General features: G+C 44.7%; 2 protein-coding genes across 4 annotated transcripts in view; one reads left to right on the top strand and one right to left on the bottom strand.

The window, feature by feature from the left end:
• Positions 1 to 14,147, top strand: part of unc5a (unc-5 netrin receptor A) — a 143,086-nt gene extending 128,939 nt beyond the window's left edge. Inside the window, exons 13-16 of the mRNA XM_080466142.1 lie at positions 7,364 to 7,513; positions 9,509 to 9,673; positions 9,819 to 9,997; positions 12,046 to 14,147. Of these exons, the coding sequence (XP_080322268.1) occupies positions 7,364 to 7,513; positions 9,509 to 9,673; positions 9,819 to 9,997; positions 12,046 to 12,211 (660 nt within the window). The 3' untranslated portion in view covers positions 12,212 to 14,147. The remainder of the gene's footprint in view (positions 1 to 7,363; positions 7,514 to 9,508; positions 9,674 to 9,818; positions 9,998 to 12,045) is intronic.
• A 3,494-nt stretch (positions 14,148 to 17,641) lies between these two features.
• pdlim7 (PDZ and LIM domain 7) overlaps positions 17,642 to 26,165 on the bottom strand; it is a 34,808-nt gene continuing 26,284 nt past the window's right edge. For all 3 annotated transcript variants that reach the window (XM_080466040.1, XM_080466042.1, XM_080466041.1), the window contains 6 exons: positions 23,650 to 23,702; positions 23,130 to 23,373; positions 22,569 to 22,749; positions 22,275 to 22,395; positions 18,983 to 19,098; positions 17,642 to 18,666 (listed from right to left, as the gene is read on the bottom strand). In XM_080466040.1, the coding sequence (XP_080322166.1) occupies positions 18,580 to 18,666; positions 18,983 to 19,098; positions 22,275 to 22,395; positions 22,569 to 22,749; positions 23,130 to 23,373; positions 23,650 to 23,702 (802 nt within the window). In that variant the 3' untranslated portion in view covers positions 17,642 to 18,579. The remainder of the gene's footprint in view (positions 18,667 to 18,982; positions 19,099 to 22,274; positions 22,396 to 22,568; positions 22,750 to 23,129; positions 23,374 to 23,649; positions 23,703 to 26,165) is intronic.

The following is a 26,165-nucleotide window of genomic DNA, read 5'->3' as shown; positions in this document are numbered from 1 at the left end:
TGCCACAACTGCCACTTTGCGCTCGAGTCCACTTTTTGCCGGCTGTAATAGCTGACCTCCCCCGTGCGGCGGTCCGCCACCAGCACAATCTATGGATGACGGTGGGACATAAACAACAGGAGTCACTGGGGGCGCGCAATGAAATTAGCACTCTCTCATTCCAGGGAGCTGAAGATGAGATGAGAATTGTGCACAGGCTCTGGCTGTAGGGTGGGAAGTACAGAAGCCTTTCCCTGCCCACATCTGTCTCACTGAGGCTTGATTCTGCCCCTGCTGCTTTCTTTGTGGTCTCTGACAGCTATTGCATGAGCAGGCGTGCTCAGGAAAATTGCTGGCTGACATTCAAATGTGTTCTAATGCAGTGGCGGATGTAAAATGTGCGGGAGGTAAAGGCTGGGTGTTTCCATCAGACGCACGTCGCCGCCACAAAACGTTGTACTTGCTGTCAGAGCCGCTCCAATGATAGGCTTTTCTGTGTATTAAGATCATCAGTTGACCTAGTGGTGTTTTGCTGCAGTGTGACTGTAGAAGTGACCTTGTGCATCCTGTGTTGGATACAGGAAGGCTGCCGGTGCACAAAAACGCTCTCTCTCACTGCCTCTCCCTCTGGCTAGCTCTTCTACTGCTATTCTCTCGCTCTCTTAGCCAGGAAAAGGACATCTGAGCTTGTTGACTCCAGCACTTGTGCTGCCATACTCTGCGGCTCCCTCGACGCCCTTGAGTGCATTAGCTCCCCGTCTCTCACACAACCTGGTCCTGTGGTAAGCCACGGCGTCTCCGGGGTTTTGTAGTTTTTAGTGAGTGATTTAGAACGTGGCCCGCACTGTTTAGTAATCTCGACTCCACACTGCTCTTGGTGCTATTATTGGGAGAGCAGTTCATTTAGCAAGTACATTAACTACTTTGAGTGGAGATTAAACTTCCCTGGAGAGGTTCAGCCTAATCACTAATCACTATCTTTAAAATGCACCATTTATGATTAGACTTTCACTATGGCTGCCATTAGAGTTAATTGTGGTAAGTAACAGTGGTGGAGGAGCAGTAGGTGGTACGTCGGAGGGGGTAGAGCAGCTTTATTGGCGTACTGTACTCCTTCAGCCAAGCGAGTTTTAACGTCTGCTAGCATGCTCGACCTTGTTTTGTTTTGTTTTTTCACTCAAGAAGTCAACCATCCTTGCATTAAACAGTTTTGATGGGAGAAGTAAAGACATAGTGTTTCAGCAGAGAGAGGGAACTGCAGAAACCAAACAGGATGCTGAGCTTTTCTCTCCTCTCCCATGATCGCCGGTTGTCAATCTGCTCTGACAAGCCTCCGTCGGGGAGAGTGACAGACACACACTCCCTCCGGTGCACGCGCGTGCCCGCTGCACTTATGCATGCTGTACCATGGAATCTCTTATCTCCCAATTACAGCAGATTAGAACCAATGTTATTGTCTTTGATCCTAAGTGCGTGGGGGCTCTGGGGAAACAGTGACATTTTCGTCTGATGCTTGCCGTATGTTAGCAGGGCTCTGCCGGGACCAATTAAGTTAATATTTAATGTGTGTCCCACTCTTGATGGGCCCAGCCAAGGCTGGCACAGCAGCAGAGGAGATATAATCGGCGTTTGGTAGCGCCCTCACTGTGCACTCGGTTGTTCCCGGCTAGACCTGTGGGAGAGCATCACTGATGTTCTGCCATCCCGCGACTGATTGAAACACCTGCAGTGAACCGGGCCTCCGACTCAGTGCAGAGATACACCGAACACCAGCGTCTAATTAACTGGAAGGGCGCCGACCGAGGTGTCTTTTTTAAGATCGGTGCAGTTACTTTTTCATGTGTGGCTGTGATATTCAAGATCCGTCATTTTGTGGTCGAACGGATAAAATACTCTGTTTTCCACTGAGTTTAATCCACAGTGAACAATAGCAACACATTTCTGTGTTTATTGATAACTAAATGTTGTTGTTGGTTGTTTTTTTTTAACACCCACATGTCTGTGTTTTGTGAGGCCAGTGGCAATGTTCATGTAGAATGATTTATAATCCACCCACTTTCTGTCAGGTTTATTTTTTGTGGAGGGTGAAGCACATGTCAGCTTTTCCTTATGGAGCAGTACTTTTCAGGGATTGTGATAAATTATACCAATACAAGTGAGTTAGTCATAAATATCAAGATGGGATTTCTCTCTTTGCGAGTTGAATTTGTTTGATTGACCTATTATGTGACTTTCAGAGGTATGAAGTAAAATATCCAATTATCCACCTTTTATAACACTTCATCCAAATCAGGCTCCTCGAAATAGAGAACATGCAAACTCCACTAAGAACTATGCATTGTGCGGCCTCTGTGAAGTTTTCTTTAACGTAGTCACAGAGAGTTAACAATACAATTTGTGTACTTTTAACTCCCAGCGTGTTGCCAAAATAGTCTGTTCTTTTTTCTCTTTTTTTGATGGTTATGTTTTCAAAGCAGATTTGTTATTGAAGTTTTAATTAGTTTGCATTGAAGAGGAATTATTGATGTTTTGCATCATTGTGTGCCCTCAAAATATTTAATTCAGCCTGAGTGGATGAAACAAGACAAGATGATCCATTAGTGCACTTACACAGTGTGGACATGTGTAAAAATACAACAAAGCTAGTGGGAAGTTTCATACAATCGAAAAGTCGAATTAATACTTTAAAGAGTTGGTCATGCTTTTTACCGGAGAGAAAATGCGATACTTGTCCCCCATTTTCTGAATTACCTCCCCAACTTCTGCATAGATTGCTGGGCTATTTTCATAGTCCCAAGAGGATGAATTGAACTGATGCTCTCAGATCTTCTTATGGCTTCATAATCAGGTCACAGTTTTAATTTGTTTTACGACTTCTTCAAAACTGACACTCCCATCGTCCTCAGGTACTTGGAGTTTAGTCCTAATTATCCTGATCCTAATCATCCTGATGGCATATTGCACAGTGAACGTGTTAACCTGCTTCCTGGCAGATCCTTCAAAGTACAGCCTATCAAAGCAACTAAGCAGAATCATTATTGTAGTGAGATTAAAGTGACATTTAATAGCCACAAACTCCCAAATCTCTGGTCTGGGGATTGAAATGGTGACAGAAAGGAAGTCCCTTTGTACCCTCGATATTTTCGCTTGCAGATGTACTCCCTTGTCAGTTTCCCTGTAATGAGTCGAGTACATTTAGCTTTTTGTCTCTTGATTGTTAAAAAAAAACAAAAAGTACGTCCCAGGTTTAAATGGGTGTTTAATTGATGTCCCACTGGTTAGATAGTTGCTCCTGGATTCTTTTGACCTCAAGCTATGATTCTTATTTGTGTTTTAAAGGGCTCTTTAAGTGTTTATGTGATCTCACTATGACATTTCCTCGCTCACTCCTGAGCAGCCGGCGACACAGGAACAGAAACTTTCTCCCTTCATGTGTGAGAGGAAGAGACAAGCAGCGAGTACAGGGGTTAATATGGACACTTTTTCTTATTCCTGATCCCTCCATCAGAAAAGTTACTGGCAAGACGTTCTAGGAAAAGAAAATACACAGCCCAGTAATTGCTGGCATTAACTTAAACAGGACAGTCCTCTTTATCATGGAGCCCAGCTGAGAAATTGTTTCCATATTATATTTTTGTGTTCCTGGGTGCTGTTCTTTCCCGTCATGCCCTGTGATTTATCAGGCAGAATGTGCATCTTTTCCCTCGCAAACACACTCCCCATTTATAACTGAGCAGACAAGTCCCTTCTATTTGTAGTTATTAATCAGAGTTGACTGTAGCGGGCACGGCCACTGGAGCTCAGACTGATAGACTCTCAGTCAGAGAGGAAAAGCCTGTCACATCCTGCTGACAAATACACAGATTTATGGAGCCCACATAGTCAGGCTCCTCTCTATAAACAAATGCATTTGCCTGAAAAGAGCAACTCTGAAAATGGATCGTCACTATGAATGCACATTTTTTAAGCACCACGTTGCAAACGGTGGAAAAGGGGTGAGGGTGGGTTTATGGGGATATTAACGCCCGTGTGTCGCTTTAACATGTAGCTTGACTAATTAATCGATCAAACAGTGCTCGTAATCCCCATCGTGGCGAGTTAAGTTAATCAGTTTATTACACACAAAGGCAAAACAAGAGAAAAATATTGAGTCGGAGCTTGACCTCGCTGGGAGAAAAGTCTGCAGCTCCGTGGCTGCCCAGTTCTTACTAGACATCCAGGCCTCTGCTCATACTTTGATTTCTTTAGTTTGTTTCATTCCTGTGTCCGACGGCGGGCTGTTTTGTTGCTGGAGAAAGTTTGGTGCAGACACTAACCTCTTTCTGTCAGCACCATCCCGAAGAGATTAGCTGTATGAGTGTCTCTTGTTTCCCGGTGGAGCCCGGCCCCAGTCCATCACAGCCCCGGCTCTGGTCCACGCCGGGAGGATGAGGGGATGTGCGAGAAGTGGGGTGGGGGGTGGGGGGGGACAAATAGATGGGGGGTGTGGGTGGGGGGGGGGGGGGGGGGTGTAGAAAAAGGGGGTTGAAGTCATAGAAAACTGTGGCCATGATTGCAGTAATCCTGTTATCTCTCTTGCTAAAGCTGGCCACTCCAGTGACCTGGAGACACAAATGTTAAGCTGCCTCTGTCTCCCTTCTCTCCTTCTCCTGCTCTTTTCACTCCTCCCTGCTCTATCTCACTCTCTTTAGCCGGCCTCATTGAATGTCAGGGGGTGGTCTTGGCTCTGCCCGACTCTAAATTCGCAGTCTTCACACACACCACGGGCTATCTTGAATTCCGTCAGAACAAAAGGGGTTTTTCTCCTGCGGTACTTGAACTTCTTGCCCATCTCATGCATCTTAATGTTTCCATAGCTGCCCGGGTTCAGGGTATCTCAAGAGAACCGGCTCTTCCCATCTCCGCTGAATGGCAGCAAAATTGTGCTCCGAGATCGTGATTAATATGTGATTTGATAAACTAATTCAAAACCTTGCATTGTTTTTCCCCAGAAAGAGCAAATAATATGCTCAAATTTAGCTTCTCATCTATTAGCAGGCTCACAGCGTCATTTGTTAACAGGATAATGGGGCGTAAAGAGGGCCATTATTCTCTCAGTCCAGAGCATATGCTGAAATCCCGAACAAAAACACACTCTTGTGCACACTCTCCGTCACTCAGACACACATGAACAATGCATGAGGGAGACGATGTCTTTTTGAGGATGCACTCTTTAAAGGAGAAGCCCGTGCTGTGTTTCCGCCCAGTCGGCTCAGTGTCCCTGTCAGGTAGCGGCGGGATCATGTCCTAGACCCTGTTTGAGTGTAATCCCAGCATGTCAGCCTTGAACCTGACAAACTGCTAGACAGGCGAGTTAGTATTCATTCCATTCGCTTGATGTTGATGATAAGATAATTGGCATTCTGGGCTGTTCTCTTGCTTGCAAGGCCTATAGATCCGCTTCTATAGGTCAAAGACCTGATCAAAGTCCACCAGACAATTTGCAATGCTAATTGCACCCAACAAATAATTGCGCTTAAGAACTGTTTAAATGAACCTCTCAGGAAGCCCACATAATGTGCCTTTTGTGTCTGTACGAGACATAATAGCAGAGGGCTTTTGTGTGGAGAAAGCACTGCCCTCTGTTATTAACTCATTAGACCTCAACGCTTTGATTCAGAGCAGTTGTCTGACCTCCCCCCTCCGAGCAAGTGGGCCGGGTAACATCACACAGATCTGGCGTGTCAGTACAGTCAGCTGTATATTCCGGCTTGGCACATACAGTCAGATCATTGTGCATTATTAATGTTCTGTGGCATTTACGGGGTAAAAACATAAATACAGCAACGTAAATGCAGAATAGGAGTTGGATAATCACTGGGGGCATAATATTCATGTTAACAAGAGGATATGCACTAAGCAAACATGGAAATTAGCTATGCAATGAGCTAACATGGAACTCAATTCCCAGGCTGAACCAAAAAGTGCTTGTTCAGTGAAGGAGAGAGAACATCAAATAACACAGGTAGAGATTCCAAATGGATAATTAACAGCTTCCTTTCCATTATAATTGGAATCAGTCTAGCCCCGTTCCTGGGAAAGAGGGCAGAAAATTGAATCAGTGTTGTGCAGATAGAAATTACCGCCATTCTCCACCTTAATTAGATATCTTTGCTGAAATCATACCATGGGCAACCATGCTGGCATGCAAAACTCAACATATGGCCACTATCTATACACCAGGCTCCCTCTTGTAGCGGTTGTCTTTGAGATGCGTCTCCTCGACTCTGAGGCGCATTCTGGCTCACTGTTTTCCTTCTGCTGCCATCTTGTTTCTTCCCTTGCACAGATTATAGCAACATATCTTATTTCTGAGGTCTTTTCACACTACTGCTTTCAGAAGGTCTGTTTGCTCTGTTGTGATATGCTCCTCTGATTGGGGTGTGAGGAGGCACATGTGAGCAGGATCCAAAGTACTGGATATTTCGAGGACTTGTTCGGCACAAAGCTCCCAGCTCAGAACCAATTGATAAATCAGAGGGAAATGTGGTGGATATTATCATCCCATTCCAGATGGTCATTTGGATGGCAACAAATGGTCCACTGAGCAAGTCCCACAGAGATTAAAATATTAAGCATGCATTTACAAATCTCTCCTGGCACGAAAACAAAAATGAAATTAAGGAGAGTCGCCATGCGAGAACAATGAGCAGTTGACTAATGGCTCGTTCACTTCCTCCATCACGGCCCAGGTAGCCAGTAGGCCGGGGTGGCTGCAGCATTTGCATGCTAATGCAGTTGCAGAAAGCTGGGCGTGCAGAAAGCTGGGCGCACATACAGCGAGACAGGGGTTCAACCTTGCGGTGTCATTAAAGCGACTGAGAAGGGAAGTCGATCCTGTCCTTTCCAGCCTCACGCAGGGACACGATCTTCTTGTCCCAACATGTACTGTGCCCCCGCGTCATGGTCACGCTGCGCTTGCGTTGGCGTGTGTGTGTGTGTGTGTGTGTGTGTGTGTGTGTGTGTGTGTGTGTGTGTGTGTGTGTGTGTGTGTGTGTGTGTGTGTGTGTGTGTGTGTGTGTGTGTGTGTGTGTGTGTGTGTGTGTGTGTGTGTGTGTGTGTGTGTGTGTGTGTGTGTTATAAATGAGCCGGCAACCCTTTATGCATGCCGCATGTCCCTGTTGCCGCCCCACTGCTGTTGGTGTTTTTTGTGTGTTTGTTTCTCAGTTTGAATAGACCCATTCTTGCTCCCAGCCGCACCATCTTGTGTGAGAGCGATGCACCACGCAGTGTGTACACCCTAAACTCGCACAGTTATGGATTGTTTGGCGCATTTGCACTTGCCGCGGAGACCGCGAGTGTACTTCCCTTGACGCTTCTCTCCTGCCTCTTTCCCTTTCATCAGGAGGTGATGCAGATGGAGCGGCAGCTCGGGGGTCGCCTGATTGACGAGCCCCATGTCCTGCTTTTCAAAGACAGCTACCACAACCTGCGCCTGTCTATCCACGACATGCCGCAGGCGCACTGGAGGAGCAAGCTGCTAGCCGGCTACCAGGTGTGTTGGGCCGCCCAGAGGGGCCGCGGGGGCCGTTAGAGTCACTTCACATCAGAGCATGAGCACACAGATATAATACAAGTGCCTGGCTGAATCTGTCAAATTTGTAGATCAGCAGTTGTGGGACTTTTTCTTTTTATTATTATTATTGTTATTATTTTATTGGGCTTGTCAGCATGCTCAATTTAGAATCCAAGTTATGTTAAATTATCCATTCAGAGATATTAAAAAAAAATTATAATAATAGAGTCCGTGTCGAATCTGAAGCGATGTAACCAGATAATCAAAAGTTATTCGTGAGCAACTTTTTTTTTATTATTAATGAGAGTTCATGGTCTGCCCGTCTCTCAGGAAACGTGTTTTCATTTTAGTAGCTTGAGAGTTTTAATTATGCGCGTTTGGGTTCGGCTTCACTTGATCACTTTAAAGATTCACACAAAGGAGCATTTTTCAGTCTGTTACTACAGGACGTCTCTGTCCAATAACCTTTCGGTTTTTTGGCACTGTGTGTAAATTTCAAGTCATTTATCGGAGTAGAGGGAGCCGTTATCAGTGTGTGTGCGCACTCCTGTGTACTTTATAGCAAGGATACTGTCACATGCTTTGTGGCCAGGCGTGAGGTGTGTACTATGTGCATGGTGGGGCTGGGCTGTGCGCAGTAACCCAGAGCTTCAAGCTGATTGATTACACTTGCTGCAGCTCTCTCAAAGGGAGCTTCGGTGAAATATAGAGCAGTATGCAAATATCTGGGACTTTGCAACCTGATTTTTAGGGGGGGGGGGGGCCTTTCCACCTCTGCTGCACTCTCCACACCTGCATGGCCAACTACACCTCAGCCCAATGATGGAGACACAAGGACTGCTTCAATGAGAGCTAGAAAATGTTCTGGCTGTAACTATGTAAGCATTGAGCACCGGGTCCCCAAAGAGAGCGCACAGGCTGTGCCAAGCAAGCAGCAGCAGCAACAATGCATCCCAGAACAGAGGCTTATTCCTCCAGACTGTGCCTGTTCATTTGGAAGTGTTATTCCCCTCTCAGCAGTGCAGTCAAAAAGGCCTTTAGTCTCCCTGGGGCCCCGTGAAGACTTTTGTGCATTTCTCCCAGTTCCCGGTGGCGTCGGTCTGCCTGGGTAACAGTGCCCCCGTTTGGCCATCACGGTGTGCTGCAGGCCCACTTTGCCACGAAAGCCGAGGTCTTTTTAGTTGTTGAACTCAGAATAAAGTGAGTCGTTAATGTTCCTGGCTTCTTTTTTTTTTTTTTTCTTTTTTGCTGCGCAACCTCTGTGTTTCTCTTGGGTGATGCAAATGAGTCATGAATATGCAGCAACACAGAGGAAGATAAAGAAATTGTCTGTGTGGGGGGAAAAAAAAAAAATCTATCCAACGCTGTGGTTACTGTTAGATAGAACCTAGTGCTGAGCAGCAAAGCTATTATACATACAGTACATATATCTTTGTGCACATGATGCGCTTTAAATGTGATGCTTCAGCATAAATACCATCAGCATCATTTGTAGCTCAGCCAAGTGTGTACCTGAGGGGGAAAAGCTGAATCAACGAGAAATGAATCCAATGTCGGTGTGACAGATATGTTGTGAAACCTCCTCAAACTAAAACGAGGTTTGTTTTTTTTTTTGTCTGATTAAATAAGTTGGGTAGACGGCTTTTAATGTGAGCACAATCATTCCTTTTTCCCGTGTCTGTATGTTGTCAGTCTGCTCCCTCAGACACACTCAGCCGTTGCTACCTAATGATGACAGCTTATGTCACAGTAATTAATGGTAATCTCAGTCTATTCTAAGCAGGGGGGGCCCTGTTATGGCTTGCTGCAGACGTCAAGTCGAGTCAAATATATTTGTAAAGCACGTTTAACAACAGTTGACCAAAGTGCAGCACGATCAATCATTGCAAGGTTCTGACTGCGCCGCTGCTTCTCTGTGCGCGCTGTGCTTCTTTTTTTCTTTCTTTTCTCCACCCTCTCCACTCTTTTCTGCAGGAGATCCCGTTCTACCACATCTGGAACGGTTCCCAGCGGTACCTGCACTGCACGTTCACCCTGGAGCGGCTCAGCCTCGGCACCTGCGAGCTCACCTGCCAGCTGTGCGTGTGGCAGGTGGAGGGGGAGGGACAGAGCTTTGGCCTGGACTTTAACATTGCCAAGGTAGCGTTCAAGCAGAACTGCCCGCTGATTATGCAGCCGCCGTTATTCTGCACATTTGATTGGCCATCAAGGAGTCGTTCCCATGCAGGGCAGAAGAAAACGACTCTCATTCCTTCCTGCGTGTTCTCTCCCCCCCCCCCACCAGGACACCCGGGCGGTGGACTCAGAGTTTCTGCTAATGGACAGTAACGCCACGGCTCTCGCGGGGCCCAGCGCCTTTCAGATCCCGTACCTCATCCGGCAAAAGATCTGCAGCAGCCTGGATGCCCCTTGTCCCAACGGAGCTGATTGGAGAATGCTGGCACAAAGACTTAAACTGGAGAGGTAAGTACCGACCGTGTGACGCCGCCAGGCTTTTACCTGATCGTTGATCGGATCGCGGCGATCTTCGGAGGACCGGAGCGCCTCCAAATAAAATCCAGCCGAGCCTCCTGCAGCCACGGCCATCAGTGTGCACTTGATTGCAGCCTGTTTAAAATATTCGATGAAGCACAAATCGGTGCAAAGTGCATCACCGGAGTGGAGTGTTTTTTCCTAAAGTTGGGGTAAACAAGGTAATGCCTCTGCAGGATAATCCCCCTCTGACACCGCGAACATTATAGGATTAATGTGGACTTGATGGATACAGCTATCATTTCCGCAAGAAAACATGACCCCCTTCTACCTTTTTCCCTCAGAAACAGGTAAGCAGCTTAAAGTGTGCCGCTAAACTTCTACCTGCGACATTCCGCTTAACAGTCGTAATTGGAAAGGCGGCGAGCGAGCTGCCCGTCAACGGCAAGAAAAGATGGAATGGGCTTGGATGCGTGCCGACCGCAGACCAATTCGCTCCCGCGGTGACTGTACTCTATCACCGGTGTACCTGTAACACAGGACCAAGCCAGGCATCGATTCTTTATCCTCCGATTTAATTTCTACCTCGTAATGAAATCAAATAGGTACACTTAATTTGTCCAATCAACTTTATTTACCCCAATTTATCACAAATTGAATTGATGCACTACAGGTTTAATTAGCAATGTTTTGCTCAACATAATCAATTCTCATTTAGAGCCTCGGGAAGAAAACAACTGCTTTGCCGTTTGATCTGTCCTTAACAAACATGTTTTCCCGGGCAGGCAGCCGATCCTCGCCGTTCTGTCACGCAGCATTTCTTCGTTTTGTTTCTCCGCGTGGAAAATGTTCCGGCCGGGCGGAATCGGGACCAATCGATAAAACTTAAAATGCCAAGAACCTTTTATTTGATCTTCCTCTCCCAAGACGGTGGAGACGGCTGCGTCTGAGCCATACAAGATAAGCTCGTGTTTCACACGGCGGGGTGAATAAGCGGGGCCGGCGTGTCGGACGCCAAGCTCCCGTCTTTTTTTTATCAGAATAATGACACAGAGGTTCGTTCCCAGATGAGGTGTCTCCCCCCCCCCCCTCGTTCCTTTTGACCAACTCGTCTCTTTGTTGTGCTCACCCGACACAGAGGAAGAGCCGTTTCTAAAAAAATCCAATTGACTCAAAATAGCGTGGCGTCACTGTGTTCTCTCTGTGCTGGTGGGCCGTCAAAGGAGGCGCATGTTTGGGAGCATCACAGGACGCTTCGGCAAACAGACGATTCCAGGAGCTAACACACAGCCTGACCCTTTCTCAAGGTGAAAAGGACTCGGTGGCACTTTCTTCTCAATCTTTTCTCACACCAAACACTCCCAACCCCAATCTCTCCCTGTGCCAGGGGTGCGCGCCGCACTCTCTTATTTTTATGTCATGTGTGCTCTACATAACAGTTAAAGGCCCAGACATCTGGAGAACAGGAAAAGGCCATTAAATCAAACAAGCATCTTCCAGGTACCACGGGGAACAGGTCTCACTCAACATCAAATATACAGCTGGCTGGGGCCTCTGCTTTGTTGTCATTGATTGGGTTTGATCGTAAAGGTTCTGCCTCCTAAAAGGGAAAAAGGTCACTTCCGACTTAACTGTGAAAGTCCATATAGGATTTACTATATGAGATTTAGGGTCTATTTCAACATCAAATAAAGAGAAATGAGGGCGACGGTGTTAAGCCTCAAATGAAAATTGCCCGAGATTCTGTATTTGATGGCACTTTCAGGAGGCAGACTGTGCTATCATACCTTTTATCATTTTTTTACTCAGAGCTCCAACACGGGATATCAGGCTGTGGCAATATAACACACAATAAAACCTGACATTGACAGAGTTACACGAGGCGGCGGCACAATAAAATACCTGCTGAAAAAGGTTTTCCTCGGACTGTTTTTTGGCGGAGAGAAAATGAAAAGACGCTCTTTCCCGATATGCGCACACATGGCTCGCTTTAATAAAATCTCTTTTTTTTTCTTTCTTCCTTTTTCTCTCCTCTGCAGAAACATGAGCTTTTTTGCATCCAAAGCGAGTCCAACCTCTGTGATCCTGGACCTGTGGGAGGCACAGCACTTCCACAGCGGCAACATCAACCAGCTGGCCACCGTCATGGCTGACATTGGCAAGCAGGAAGCCATGATATTCCTGGTGTCTGACGGCGAGTGCTAACCCAGAAACGGTGGGGGGGGGGAGAGACTTGGTGCAGAGGAAACGTACAGAACACACACACAGATCCACACACACAGACACACACACACTAAACAACAGTAACTGCAGCAGGAATGGAAGAGCAGAGGAGTCCCACTTCTTCACTTCAGAAGACAGTAAAAGGTTTATGTCAGATTGAGTTTTGCCAAACACAGTTAAAAATAAATAAATAAAAGAATCTTTAAATGACCAAATGTGGAAAAAGTCCAGATTGGCTGTGTGGGGAAAAGTGTTGATGAACTCAGTGGAGAAAATACCCTTTATTTTCCATCAAAGATTAATTAAGTCCTCAATTTATTATAAAGACAAAACGTCTAATTACCACCGCGCCTTTTCATTTTATTTTTTTATTTTTTTTCAAACAGGCCACTTTAGCCTAATGAGGAGCAATATGCAAATGTGATGTTATCACTAATGGCCACAATCGCAAATTCAGCAAATAATTTTTGAGCTCATATTACTTAAAAAAACTTAAAAAAAAAAACTACAGTAAACATGAATTAAAAGAGATGTGGTAGAAAGTGTAAGTCATTTCAGGTTTAAGTGAGCAGGTGACATATGCAAATAGAAGGTTTGTTACGTAACATCATGTCAGACGCTCCGCGCGGCGCCGTGGGCCGGCGCCGCGTGTGTCACACACGTCATTATCTGTTTATCACAGAGAGGCTTGTAGCACATGTTGGAACTACAGGTTTATAGGAGACTATGTCAAAGCCCTTTGAAGGGGAGAAATACAACATCAACAACAACAAAAAAAAGAAAAACACCTCGTCTATTCTGTGGTTTTCAGTTCGGCTTGTATCGCTGCGGTGAATGTAACATCTTGATTCTGTGAGACGCTTTGTAGCTTTTCCTGCTTCTGAATCAATATTTGTGAGATCTGAACTTTTTTTTTGAACCGGAGCGAGAGAGAGAGAGAGAGAGAGAGAGAGAGAGAGAGAGTCATTTCTTAGCTAAAGTCATATTTCAAGAGCCATTTCTATTTAAACCCTGCAATTTTGATCCATCAAGTTTATTCCACATCTTATATTACCGCAATCGTTCATGGCGGCGTTTTTCTGTTTCCACTAAATGAAGCAGCCATAGGAGCCGAAAGGCGTTTTCCCCCCGCCGCATACATGTGAACACAGAATGTCATCAAAACTCATTTTGAAAATGCCATTTTCCCCTTGATTACATTCATTTGCCTGCTATAAAAAAAAAAAACAGGGCCAAAGGGGTTATTATCCCATATGAATAATGTAGGGTGCGCTTCTCACAGAAATTCTGGCAACAAATTCTTCAAAAAAAAAAAAAAAAAAGAAATCTTCAAAACGATTACTCATGTCGAGAGGGTAAAATGTGCCGCTTTGTTTATTATTATTCATAAAGCGACGTCGGTGGGAATTTCTATATTTGCTGTGCGGCAAACAGTATTTCCACATCAGAGGGAAGCGCGTCTCTCGGAGTTAAGCGTGGCTCATTCCGAACGTCGCCCCTCTGCTCACTGAAGATCTTTTGAAAGGGTTTTTCTTTTTCTGTTACTTCCTGCCAGGACGGCAAACAAAAGACGAATCCAGCAGATCCGTGCAGCATAATAAAAACTGCAAATTCACACCTACTTTTTTTTTTTTTTCTTTCTTTCTTTCTTTCTTTTTAAGTCGTGCCGAAATAAAATTCATTTCCGTGGTGACATTTTTAGCGACGTATCTGTGGAATCCAGCAAGTTGCTCGGGTGGACGGTGTGCGCAATCCCAAACTAGCCATAGTTCTCTCTGTGTCTGCCTCAGGGTTGCATGTGAAGTCGTTTGTTCAAAGTTGTCGAAGAAAGCCCGACTCGTTTTAAAAGGGGATTTCTCTTACGCCTTTTCCCGCGTGTCGCGTCACACGTGTGACGCTGCACATTTCTTGGTGTTTGAATGCTAAAAAAAAAAAATAATAATAATGTTTTTCCACATTCCGCCAGGATTGTGTGAAATGATGTCAAGGCCTGCAGACTTCTTCTTATTGGTAGCGCCTGCCAACACGACGAAGCTGGTGTTAAATTACTGAGGGGAGAGGGAAAGGGGGGGGGGGCTGGCCAATCAGATGTTGGGATTTCAGAAAGGGGGCGGGAGAAGTCGAAGCGCTCCACACAGGACTCCAGTGAAGCGAAGCTGGAGAAACACCTCAAATCAGCCTAACAGATCCTCTTATAAAAATCCTCGCTCATTACAAACCGTCCCGACAGGCGTTCGTGGTCTCGACCCTTTTTGGTTTCGATGGAGCCTCTTTTATGATTGTCAGCTATTTGGAATGTACATTTATGTTTCCCTCGGAGCGAAGGAAAAGTTTGTTGTCGTCTTTGGTATTTATGTGGCACCTCAGCCTCCGGTTGGCTCCCGGAGACGAACCTGTTAAACACGCCTCCCCCCCCTCCCCCACCCCCCCCTCCACCAATCACTCTTTTATATAGAGACGCCATGAAGAGAGAGTTACCTTTATATCCATTTTAAAAAAAAAAGAAAATCAACCCCTATTCAGCTAAAACGATGATGACACCTTAAATGAATCTTTTCATGTTGAAACAAATCATCACGTGTACTATGTAAATACTTTTTCTATACCAGCCGCGTGCTGTCACTTTGCATACTGTATATCAGCAGAGTTGGTAACCAAAGTTTTCTGAGTATCGTTTGAGGCCACCGCACCCTCACCCTGTATCCATCGAGCTCTCGTTTCAGCGCTATTTTTACTCTTCAGCTAGTACAGAATAAGTCTCTGTCTTTTTAAAAAAAAAAAAAGAAGAAGAAGAAGAAACTGAGGACTTCAGGTCCCGATCACCACTTTCTCTCTCATTTTTACTTGCTTTTTTCGTCGGTGAGGCAAAAGTTGACGCCGTTTTGTTCGAGCAGTAATACGTGTCGGTTAATTTTATCACTTTGTAAACAAATGTAAATTATATTTTAATATGAAGCCAAAAAAAAACAAAAAAGAAAAAAAAGAAAAAGACACTTAACTGGCGCAGCATTTGTCAAGTCTAAACCGTGACGTGTTTGCCTATATACTGTTCTTTGGCGATCTAGCAGTGAAGACTATTTGCAGTGTTAAGGGTTTAGAGACTGTTTTACTGGAAGTTTCTATCCATATTTTGTTTGTCCGTACTCCGCATACGTCCACTTGGTTATTTCTATAACTGGAAGCATTTAAGTACACGGCGGGAAAACGGTCCCCGGTGCTGAGGGAGTCGGTGCGCTGGAACTGCACGGCGGCTAATTGCGGACGGGGGGACAGACCCGCCGGCTGACGCCGACCAGCCGGTGTTGACGCAGCACGTTTAGATGAGCCATGGCAGTTGTACAGTCAGACTGTGTGTGAACTTTTATCACCACCACCCCCCCCCCCCCCCCCCCCCCCCATCATTGTCTTGGATGTGTTGAATAAGCACATTTCGGTAATGTAATTCACCAGCCACCAGGATGTTCAGCATCTATCGTCACATCTTAACTCGTCCAACAAATCTGCAAGTTTATTCAGAGTGTGTGCGTGTGTATGTGTGTGTGTATGTATGCGTGTGTATGTGTGTGTGCAATGAATACGGTTTTCCTTTCATGGTGAAATCTGGGCCTGATGGCTCTGTCTAAGACTTGTCAGTAACAAAGATGCTTTTTTTTTTCTTTGTTTTTAAAGAGTTTATACTGTAAGTTCACTCCTGTGTTATTGAGGAAAAACTGTTACATCTCACCACTGTACTTCTTGTGTCACTCATAACTATTCGGTGTGTGTGTGTACCTCCCTGTCGCTCTGACTGAACGTTTCTTTTCTTTTTGAACTAAGAACAATAGACTTCTGTACTTGTGAATGTTTTTTTTTGTTCGGTTTTTTTCTATTCAGTTCCTCGGTTAAATGTTCCTTGCCTTTCTGCAAGTCAAAAATGCTGTATTTATTACATGCCACAGCGCTTATGCAATTGTATAATCCTTCTATTGTTTCTCTTCTGTTCATTTTTTAACCTTTTTGTGTTCCTTATTGTTAATGTAAATTGTTGTCAAAACTTTTGTGGCGATGGAAAAACTTCTGCTGAGGGAGATTTTTCTGTACTTTTTGGACAATGATATGGATTTGTGGGTAGAATTTTGGAAATTCGTTTCTAAGTGCTTTCAAGTATTTACTTGGCCTTATGTATATATATCTATCTATGACATTTCAGAAAGGTATGTATAGTAATTCAATTCGAAATCGTTGTAAATAAATTATATATTGTTAATTGAAGGACTGGACCTTTTACTTTTCAAATAGTGGTTTTTGATGTTTATCTTCCTAATACATCGAAACGTGGCCCGAGAAATGACACTGCGTGGTTTAAAAATTCAAAAAATGTATATTAACCACAATTATTTTGACAATCACAAATTTATATTTGTTCCCTCAGTACACAACACTGTGACAGCACTCGTGCCATAAAAGCAAGCTGCATTTTGATTGTTGGTGAAAAAGGCTGATTGGCATCAAAGTCATAGTACAAGCACAGTTTATTTTCATTAAACAAGAGTACATTTATGAGGCAAAACTGGAATGGACAAGGTTTTTCATACCGTCATTTTACTAGTCTGGGAACCGGGCCGGAAAGAAATTAGTGTCCAAATGTCCACAAGTCATCAAGCAAAAAGGCTCGTTTAACAAAATGATCCAATTAGGAATTAGTTTTAAAGCACTATGGACATTGTCGTGATCAATAATACTGACGAGTGTTACTAAAATGTTAAAAATGCACTTTAAAAAATGTTTTTAAAAAAGCCCATTTTGATATAATACACTTTGACTCGTCCGAAAAGAGATAGGAAGAAGCCTCGGCTTATCAAGTCCTACCCCCATTCTTCATCCATTGGCAATTGCAAAATCCAAGAAAATAACTAAACAGGCAACACAAAAGAAAAAACAACAACATACCATTGTTTATATTTTTACTCAGGACTTAAGTCATGTCTTTCCATTGATAAACTAAATCAATGAACTCCATTAGATCAGATTTTAGGCCCGTTCCTTCATGGAAATTAGGATTTGAAGTACCTCTCCATATTGGAAGTCATGCTATAACCACGAAGAACTGGCACATTTTTAAGTTTGTTTCTTTATTCTGGCTTATTTTGGAGACGGCAAAGTTTCCCATAACTCTCTTTAGAAAAAAAAATAACTTCCAAAAAAGGTTCTCAGAATACCTTAACAATCCCATGTTCTGGGCATTTACCAAGATTTTTTTGGCAAAATTGCAATAATCCCACTTGTTTTTTCAAAAAAAGGCAATTGCAGTTGATGTTTTTCCTGCTTGTATCTAGTTGCAAGTTCTCTGGGAATCTCATGAATTCCTCTCTCAAAAAAAAAAAAGAAGAAAAGAACAGAAAGAGACACTCCAGCGCTATGCTCAGCCTCAGCTCATGGCATCACACAATAACTTTATTTGAAACTTTTCAGCAGCTATAAAAACATTTAAAAGCCAGTTTTCTGAAGCAACATAAATACATATTTAACAACGGCGTGAAAGTAATCTAAGAAATAATCCCAATATCATAGTAACACGAGACACGTATCTCCGGCTTTACAAATGTCCCAATAATACAAGTGAATCACTCTGCTGGTGGAACGAGAGACTCTTAAACAGTGACGGCGTGTCCTCCGTCACCTAAAAATGAGTAAAACTGGACCCATTAAGGAGTAATGCGTGACCCCAAAATTACATTGGATTTTACCAGAGTGATGAAGCATTTCTATGAAGCGAGGCAGAAAAGGGATCCCACTCCTTTCTGCTCCACCGGCCCGCATTACATTTGAGGGCACTTCGGTAAGAGCTAATGAGCGGGCCGGGGTCCTGAATAAGGCCACCGCTCGTCTGCACTTAGCGTGGGCGAAGTGGCGGATCATTACTGCAATATGTGAGGTTATTAGCAGTTCAATGGCTCCTCCAACTTGGAAGACACTGACGTGGGGGGGTGTCGCATCCAGATGAACGGCCGATACAATTTTGATCAAGTTTAAAAATGAGTACGAATGAGAAATCCCTCCTTGACTACTTCCAGTTCTGCAACACAGCGTTACAGGCAGTGAGGTGTGCGCTGGCCCTAACAGCACCGTAAAGTGACGACATGTGAAGTTAGCAGTAAAGCCTCAAGTCCAGAAACACAATCTGCAGGATAAGGGGGGGGGGGGGGGGGGGGGGGTAAAAGGTCGAGTTCAACTGCGTGTGTGGTATGGAAAGAAGGGCTGCAGACTGTATACGGATGTGTCGGAGGGCCAGAACGAGTGGAAAGGAGCGGGGGAGAGAGAGAGAGAGAGAGAGAGAGAGAGATGAGATCCTTCTTCTGAGGCTCGCTCCCTCACACCGGAGCAAATGCATGGCCTTTGCACAGGGGCTTATCCTTCTTCGAGTAGAACGTCTTACCCTCCAGGTTGATTTGGCAAAGCTTTAAAGATGAAAAGGAGACAGAGAGTCAGATTGAGGAACCGGGGGGGGGGCCATATCAGACTGCAACATTGCCAATGTGAATTTACACAGTTTTCTACCGGACAGAGCGGGAGCGCATTATTTACTCGACCGCGTTTTCTGTAATAGAGGGGGTGATAGACTGCAGGTGACAGGTTAAAAGAGACTGGCCGATAGGGGGGAAAGAAAAAAACTTGACAGAGTTTTTCAGATGCCATTGTGAAGGGACAGCCACAAGATGCAGGGCGGGGGGAGAGGGGGGGGAGAGCCCGCCATTATCAATCAAAATGACTTACAGCACAGACGAAGCAGGTATCATGCCAGCTGTAGCCCAGGGCCTCCAGGAAACGATCGCCAGCATCAATCTTAAAGTCACAGCCGTGGCATTTGGTGCCAAACATCTTCTCGTAGTCTGGAGAGGAGAAGCGGTGATGAGCTCAGGGTGATGTCAAGCTCGCCATGACAATCCAGTAATATTTCCCCTCAGACCTTTCAAAACTTTCCTGCTGCGCCCGTGAAACTATCCGGGGAGGACTTGCTCCTTCCAAAAAAAACCCGCAGGAAAGTGGCCTGCAACTTTATCTTATCACAAAGTAATCAATATGTCATTAAAATCAAGTATGCATGGGAGCCGGAATCGGATTTGCAATTAGATGAGTTGTGGGGCAGGGCCATAAATAGTGTTAATTTCTCCTCTTCCTGTGCACAGCTTGGGCTTATTTGCTTGAAGGTCTTCCACAGAATTCTTTTCTTTTTTTTTTTAAACATAAACTCTCTTTATTAAATCTAGAAGAAGGGGACTAACGCGCCGGGCGTCATGTCACCTCAGTCATATTCTTTTCATGATGCAGATCTGCAGACTTTCTGGGATTATTTATGTCTAAAGTCCTTGACGGAACCTTACAGCCAACTGTTTTATATGAAAGTGTTGAGTTTTGATATCCTATTTTGCAGATCAACGTCAGTATTATCTTCATTTATTTTATTTTTAATAAAGTACTCACATAGATCACATATATCTCCGGGGTAGGAGAGGGGGTGGCGTGTGTGGGGTTATCCTATAGCTTCTCCTGCTTAATTTGTCTCTGTGCAAACATTAAAACTGCATTATTTTGCCTCAAATCAAAGAGCTTCAGCCATGACGAAATCCACGGCCTCCAGAACCACCGAATATAGATAGCATGAAACAGGTTCTCACATATTTTAAACTCATCTGAAAATGTCAAACGTCCGACTTTATACGGCCATTTAAGGGCCTGAAGGACAGAAGTGAAGATGGATGAGGCCATTTTGGTACAGAACGACAGTCTCCATCTCCTCTTCGGGCATTCGATAACCCGAGTGTTTACGTGGTGTCGTCCACCCACTGTACGGTAGTGCCTTCCCAGAGTGTGAGGCAGGGATTAGGATGAGGGAAAATTGCTCCAGATACTTGACTGGATTTGCCAGTCTCTTTCATCACGAGGACTCCGGGGAAAAGTGTCAGGTTATAATGCTGCTGCTCAAGAGTGAGTGGGTGAGAGCCGTACAATCCCTCCTGCAAGATGCTGAGGCAGCAGAATGTTTATCTGAGCTAAAGGCATTATTCAGAATATGAGCACTCAGGTTCTGGCTTCACCGCTGATAAAGCAGCAATCCACGTCAGAACCTCAGTCGTGGAGCGGGAGGCAGCGCTAAATCATTTAGAGCATAATAGAAGCGCACGCACCATTCATAAAAACCCAATAGAGGAATGTATGAAGTAAACTGGAGCTAAATAGATTACGGCAGATGAAAACATCACACTTCATGAGTGACTGTGGTGCGTGCCAGCAGATTCACGAGACCGGCCCGTGCCAAAGCCCCCAGCAACACTGCAACAGTGCTTTTGCAAATAGCTGGATTTAAAAAAAATAATAAGAATGTGTGAGGGCTGCATTGGGCTGAGCAGCTTCTTCAAAGGAGACACGTTTATCGCAAAAATGCACTTTATAAGACCTCCGAATCACCCAGTGGCTGCAATTTTCAGTTTCTGCACCCCTGCCTCTGCAGAGGAGCCTAAACGGCACACATTTCAAGTTGAAACAGCAAACATCCTTTATCAAAGCAGCTCGATCGCAGCCTTAATGCAGCGAGGCAGCCTGTCATCCCCCCCACCCACCCCCACCCCCACCAACTCATCCGCGTACTTAAAGCCAATGCCGATTTAGAATAAACATGTTTGGCTTGATTTGTGCGTGTGATGTTACCGAGAGACTTACATGGGCTGAGAAGCTCCCATGTGGCACTGGAACTAATCAGCGGGCTCAGATTTCAGCCGTGCTTTTCCTTTTTGCCAATGTTTCATCTCCATTACTCGGAGACATCACCTTTAATTCTGAACACGGCTCAAAGCCAGACGGTGTTTAAGGTTTCTGTTAATACTGGGCTTTCTGTGGGTGGCGGCGTCTGCTGGGCCTTGGTGGATTTTGCCCGCCGCGTTCGCGCTCGAAACAAAGTGAAATCTTCCAATTGTTCTTTTAAGAGAGAAGAAAAAAAAAACAAAAAACTAAAAATGTCTTTTTATATGGTGCAGAGGATTTTTCTCCATGGTGACACTTTCATGTCTTTTATGAAGCCTTGACAATGACAGGAAGTCTTGTATTATTAAGTATGAAAGGAAGACAGCCTTTGAGTGACGACGCATTCAAACTAAGCACTTAGTGAAGACTGACGGACAGAGTTTGTTTATTTCATGGAGAGAAGCTGGAGTTTCTAAGTTATTATTACTCAACGTGTATATATGATGGTTTAACTTTACTCATGTGATGACAACAAGGAACATTTCAGGTGGGCTGATTACGATGATGAGTGAGAATCCAAAAGCACAAATTCATAACGAGTTTTTAAAGCAATATTTCACCATGAGAGGGCGCACAGCACACAAACAAAGGAAATACCCTCATGGGGTATCTACAAAGATGCTCTCTGGATAGGTACCGCAGTAGGATTTCATTCCAGCTTTGGGAATGTGAAGTCACATTGGTGAGTCCACCCAGATGGGCTTATCTTGCAACAGATTCGAGGCTTGTCCGACGCTGCCACTGTTTATTGAACACGGGATCTAGATTCTACTTATCTATTTATTTATTGACGGGCGAACTGTGTGGATCTTCACCAAACTGAGTGCACCACATCGTTTCCTTCTCAGTCGGGATGGTGAAAGGTTATAGACCAATACCAGACAGCATGAATAATGGATTGTGATATTTGAAAGACCACCTGTGTGTGTTAAAAAAAACAAAAACATAAGACATTTCCTAGAATCTAGACCAGACATGTCAATAGCTTCTATTTTGTGTCTGTGAAAGTAGGTGTGTCTTTCCACTTTGCCCATGAGGGTAAACAGTCTTTCTTGGAGAGAAAAAAACAGTAATTTATCAGACATCAGTGTGTATCAGCATGTCCATACAGTAAAAGAAGTTTTTTTTTTTTTTATTATTATTATACTCTCACAAGGTTGTTTTCTCTCAATTTCTGAAAGCAAAAAACGTGGTTATTTCTAGGTTGCTCACTTTCATGTGTTATTGAGGAGCACAGTGTGTGGACTGCAGCAGCACAGTCTCTCACCTCTCTCACAGTAGGGTTCTCCCTCCTCCATGTAAAAGGCCTGGTTCCTGATGGGAGCCTTACAGGCTGCACACTTGAAACACTGAACATGGTAGGTCATCTTCAGGGCATGCATGATTTCCTGACAGGGTGGGAAAAAAAGGTTATGCATTTTTTAAGTCTTTCACTCTGGAGACAAGCATCCATGTGTTGGCGTGGAAAACTCCTCGAGCGCCGTCTCTACAAACAAAGCTTCAAGTGGGAAAAGTCTCCCGCGTGGGGATTTTTTTCTCAACGTTAAAAAGCTGCCGTTACCCCCGTGATCTTCTTTTTGCACTTGGCACAGTTGGGCGCGTATCGGTTATCGTGGCACTTGGTACAGTAGACGCAGCCCCTCTCCTCGAAGAAGCCTCCCTCCTCCAGGAGCGCCTTGCACTGCGAACACGTGAACTCCTCCGGGTGCCAGGAACGCCCCAGCGCCACCAGGTACCGGCCCCTGGAAATCGCACACATTAATAACCCGTCCAAGACATTATTAAATCATCTGCATCCGTTTCAGACAGCTCACAGGGGGGGACTGGAGGCATTTTGTTTTAGGTCTCCAGAGAACTTTGTAATTTCAGCTGATGAAAAACAGCTCCTCTGTTTGCTCGCAACAGTGACCAGAATAAGAACTAAGGTTCCTCCGTTATCAGTGAAATGTCCCTGGAGATAACACCATGCCTCCAAACTATGTGAATTTTGCTGACTGACTTCATTTGGAGAAGACACGCGGGGCGTTGCTGAGCATATTAACTGCCTTCAACGACACCGGGAGGAGCAAACAGAGTTTATCATTCCGATAAACTGGATCAATCCAGCTGTCAGCGGCCTCACCTGATGATTTTATTGCAGGCGCCGCACAGCGGGGTCCTCCCGCTGTCCTCGGGCGCCTGCTGCGCCGCCTGCAGGATGGAGCTGCGGTTCTGCATGGGCGTGGGCTGCACCGGCTGCTGGTGCTGGGTCACCACCAGGCTGGTCTTGTCCGGGCGGAAGCGCTCGGCGAAGTTGGGGTCGGTCACCCATGGCGGTCGACCGCTCGGATCCGAGCTGCCAGCTGCTACAGCTGCAGTCTTGGAGGCTGCAACAGAAATGGGGAAGAAGAAAAAAAAAAAAAAAAAACAAGGTCACTTTTTGGTGGATTTTGGCTCAGATGAGACTTTAATGTCACTGTGAAGGAGGGCCAGTTTTCCATAACGTATATGCTTGCTCCAGATGTCTGCTGTGACAGTTTTGCATTTCACGTCGCTGCCGCTGACGCCCATGTATTGACACTTAAGAGTAAGAATCTATTAGCACAGCCTCCGCTGGATGCTGCTGGGCTTCTTTTTACGCATCAGCAGGAGCAGAGACTCACCATCTGGTTTCTCTGATGCTTGGGCCTTGGCAGGTGAGGGAGTTGGCTCAAGGCTGTGGGGAGAAAAAGACTAATTAGTAAAAGGTACGCACAACACACACACACACACACACGCACACGCACACGCACACACGCACACACACACGTACGTCACAGTAACCATGGTTACTTCTCAGTGAATGTCATGTTTGGATATCGGTGGCCAGGATTGTCTTCATTCCACTGTCACAGGTTACCTTCTGTGTGAACGACCAAACATCTTCCTTAACAGTATTCAGAGATGCAAAGTGATGTAAAACAGATACCCTGCTGCTACTAGAAGATTGTTGCCCTTTTTCTCGCAACTCTTTTACTTCAGTTTTTAGGAGCTGGGAGGAGACATGTGCAATTGAGCTATTAGCATTGCGATGTCCTCCAACAGGTGCATGTGGTCATAATGTGGCGTGACCAGATTGGGCCAAAGGTTTTGATGTGTTAACACATATCTGTACTTTCCACTGCTCACCATGTCAAACCGGTTAGTTAGTTACTTATGTGATTAGGTTAGCTTCTCATTGCAATTTAAAATGTTCACTTTATCCACAATAGTGCATAATTAATCATTATGTTAGGTGAAACCTTTAATTGATGATTAAAGACAAAATGTGATGTCTGTGACTCAAAAAAGCCAAGAGAGTGGCAACAGGTCTTTTTTTTTTTTTGTTTCCATTCGTGAGTCGATTGAAGAGGAACGTTTGGGGATATTAGTAGCGCGGTGGAGTTCAGTGGTTGGGACTTTGGTCTCTTACTGAGAACAGCTGGGTTTGCATGTTTTCTCCAGGTATCCCAGCTTCCTCCAGTAATCCAAAGACAGATTCGACCTCTGATACCCACTTCAGTCATGGTAGGTTTGCAAACATGCATATGGGAGGTTTCAGGCTACTAACCCAGGAAAAAGAAACACACAGGAAATATATATCTCAGCTCTCATACATTCGAGTGCCATTATTTAATCAATTGGCCCATCTATTATAACCATTACTGTATCTATCCATCCCCTCTAGGCCCAAGGCTGTTCCTGTTGAGAATCTGTCAAAAATAAAATCGCACACGTCAAATAAAACCATAATAAGTGACTTCCTAGGATCGATAGCAAAGCTGGAAAATGTCCCCATTGATTATTTTTGAAGGCTCCTGTTTTGTGTGTGTGTGTGTGTGTGTGTGTGTGTGTGTGTGTGTGTGTGTGTGTGTGTGTGTGTGTGTGTGTGTGTGTGTGTGTGTGTGTGTGTGTGTGTGTGTGTGTGTGTGTGTGTGTGTGTGTGTGTGTGTGTACACACAAGAGATCAGAGAGGGGACCACAGACTTTCTTAGAGGGAATTTGCAAGGAAATAAAATCAAAAAATAAAAAACACTTTGAGGACCACTGCTCCAGACCACTATATATGCAACTACATGTATTTTTAACAATAGCATCTGTACTTCTACTCAAGAGAAGAATGCGTGTACTTTCATTACCTCTTGTGTTACTAAGTACCAACAGAAAAGACTGTTCTACTTGTCTGACATGCTGCTTTGGTGTGCTAAATGTAACTTGGGTTTCAAAGAAAAATATTAAGAGATTTGTGAAACACATTGAGCCGTTCCTCCCAGATCATCATCATCTCACATGATTAACCAAGCCTCTGTGAGACCAAAATCAATCACATAACTCAAACTACAGATGTGCATCCAATCGGCGCATTAGTGCCACGTCAGAAAGCTTCGACACTAATGAGCGCAATGGAGAACATGAGCACGCTCGCCGAGTGATTGACAGCCCTCACAGGCAAAATTTAAAGGAGGAGGAACTCATCAGACGCGGCGCGCTGTCAGATTTGGAGGCAGAAGAGTTTCGCTTCAAGCCTGCATTTGCAGAAGTGTTGAAATAAAGGGTTTTCTACATTTCAAAGTTCTGTTACCCGCAGCAAGCGTCACTATATTCAGAAAATCTTCAAACCATCAACAAGACAGAAAAACAACTTCTGAGCCGAGACAGTGAGCTCTGGAGATGTATTATCTTGAGAGAGAGGGAAGAAAATATGACACTGCCTAGGGCATCTATCATGTTTACATCATCAACTGTGCCATTTACAATACACTAATGAAAGATGATGAAATCATTTCTCATGTGCCAAAAAAAAAAAAGAGGAAATTCTTAAGCGAAGGATGCTGCAACAGCCCCACTGTGTCGTGCTGCTTCTACCAGGTCAAGTCTGCATATCAAGTATACTCTTAGTGTAACCAAACACTAAAGATAAAATACAGGCAGCTGGGAGCAAACTCGCAGGAAAAGAAATAAAAGAAATCTGCTGTTTTTCAAAACGCACACTCTGAATTAAATCCCTTTGCAACAACAAAAAAGATGGCTTGCAGGCCTGATGAGAGCGGAGGAAGTTAAACCACCCGACCAGAAATGTTTTGCAAAGAAGGGGAGTGAAAAGCAGTCAGATTAGAAGGATCTGGAGGCCAGGTCAAAAAAACGGGCAGAGACCATTTAA

Source organism: Lipophrys pholis (assembly GCF_963383615.2).
Source record: "Lipophrys pholis genome assembly, chromosome: 6".
NCBI classification, from domain to species: domain Eukaryota; kingdom Metazoa; phylum Chordata; class Actinopteri; order Blenniiformes; family Blenniidae; genus Lipophrys; species Lipophrys pholis.
Note: the sequence above shows the minus strand (reverse complement) of the source record. Positions and strands in the feature narration are given on the sequence as shown.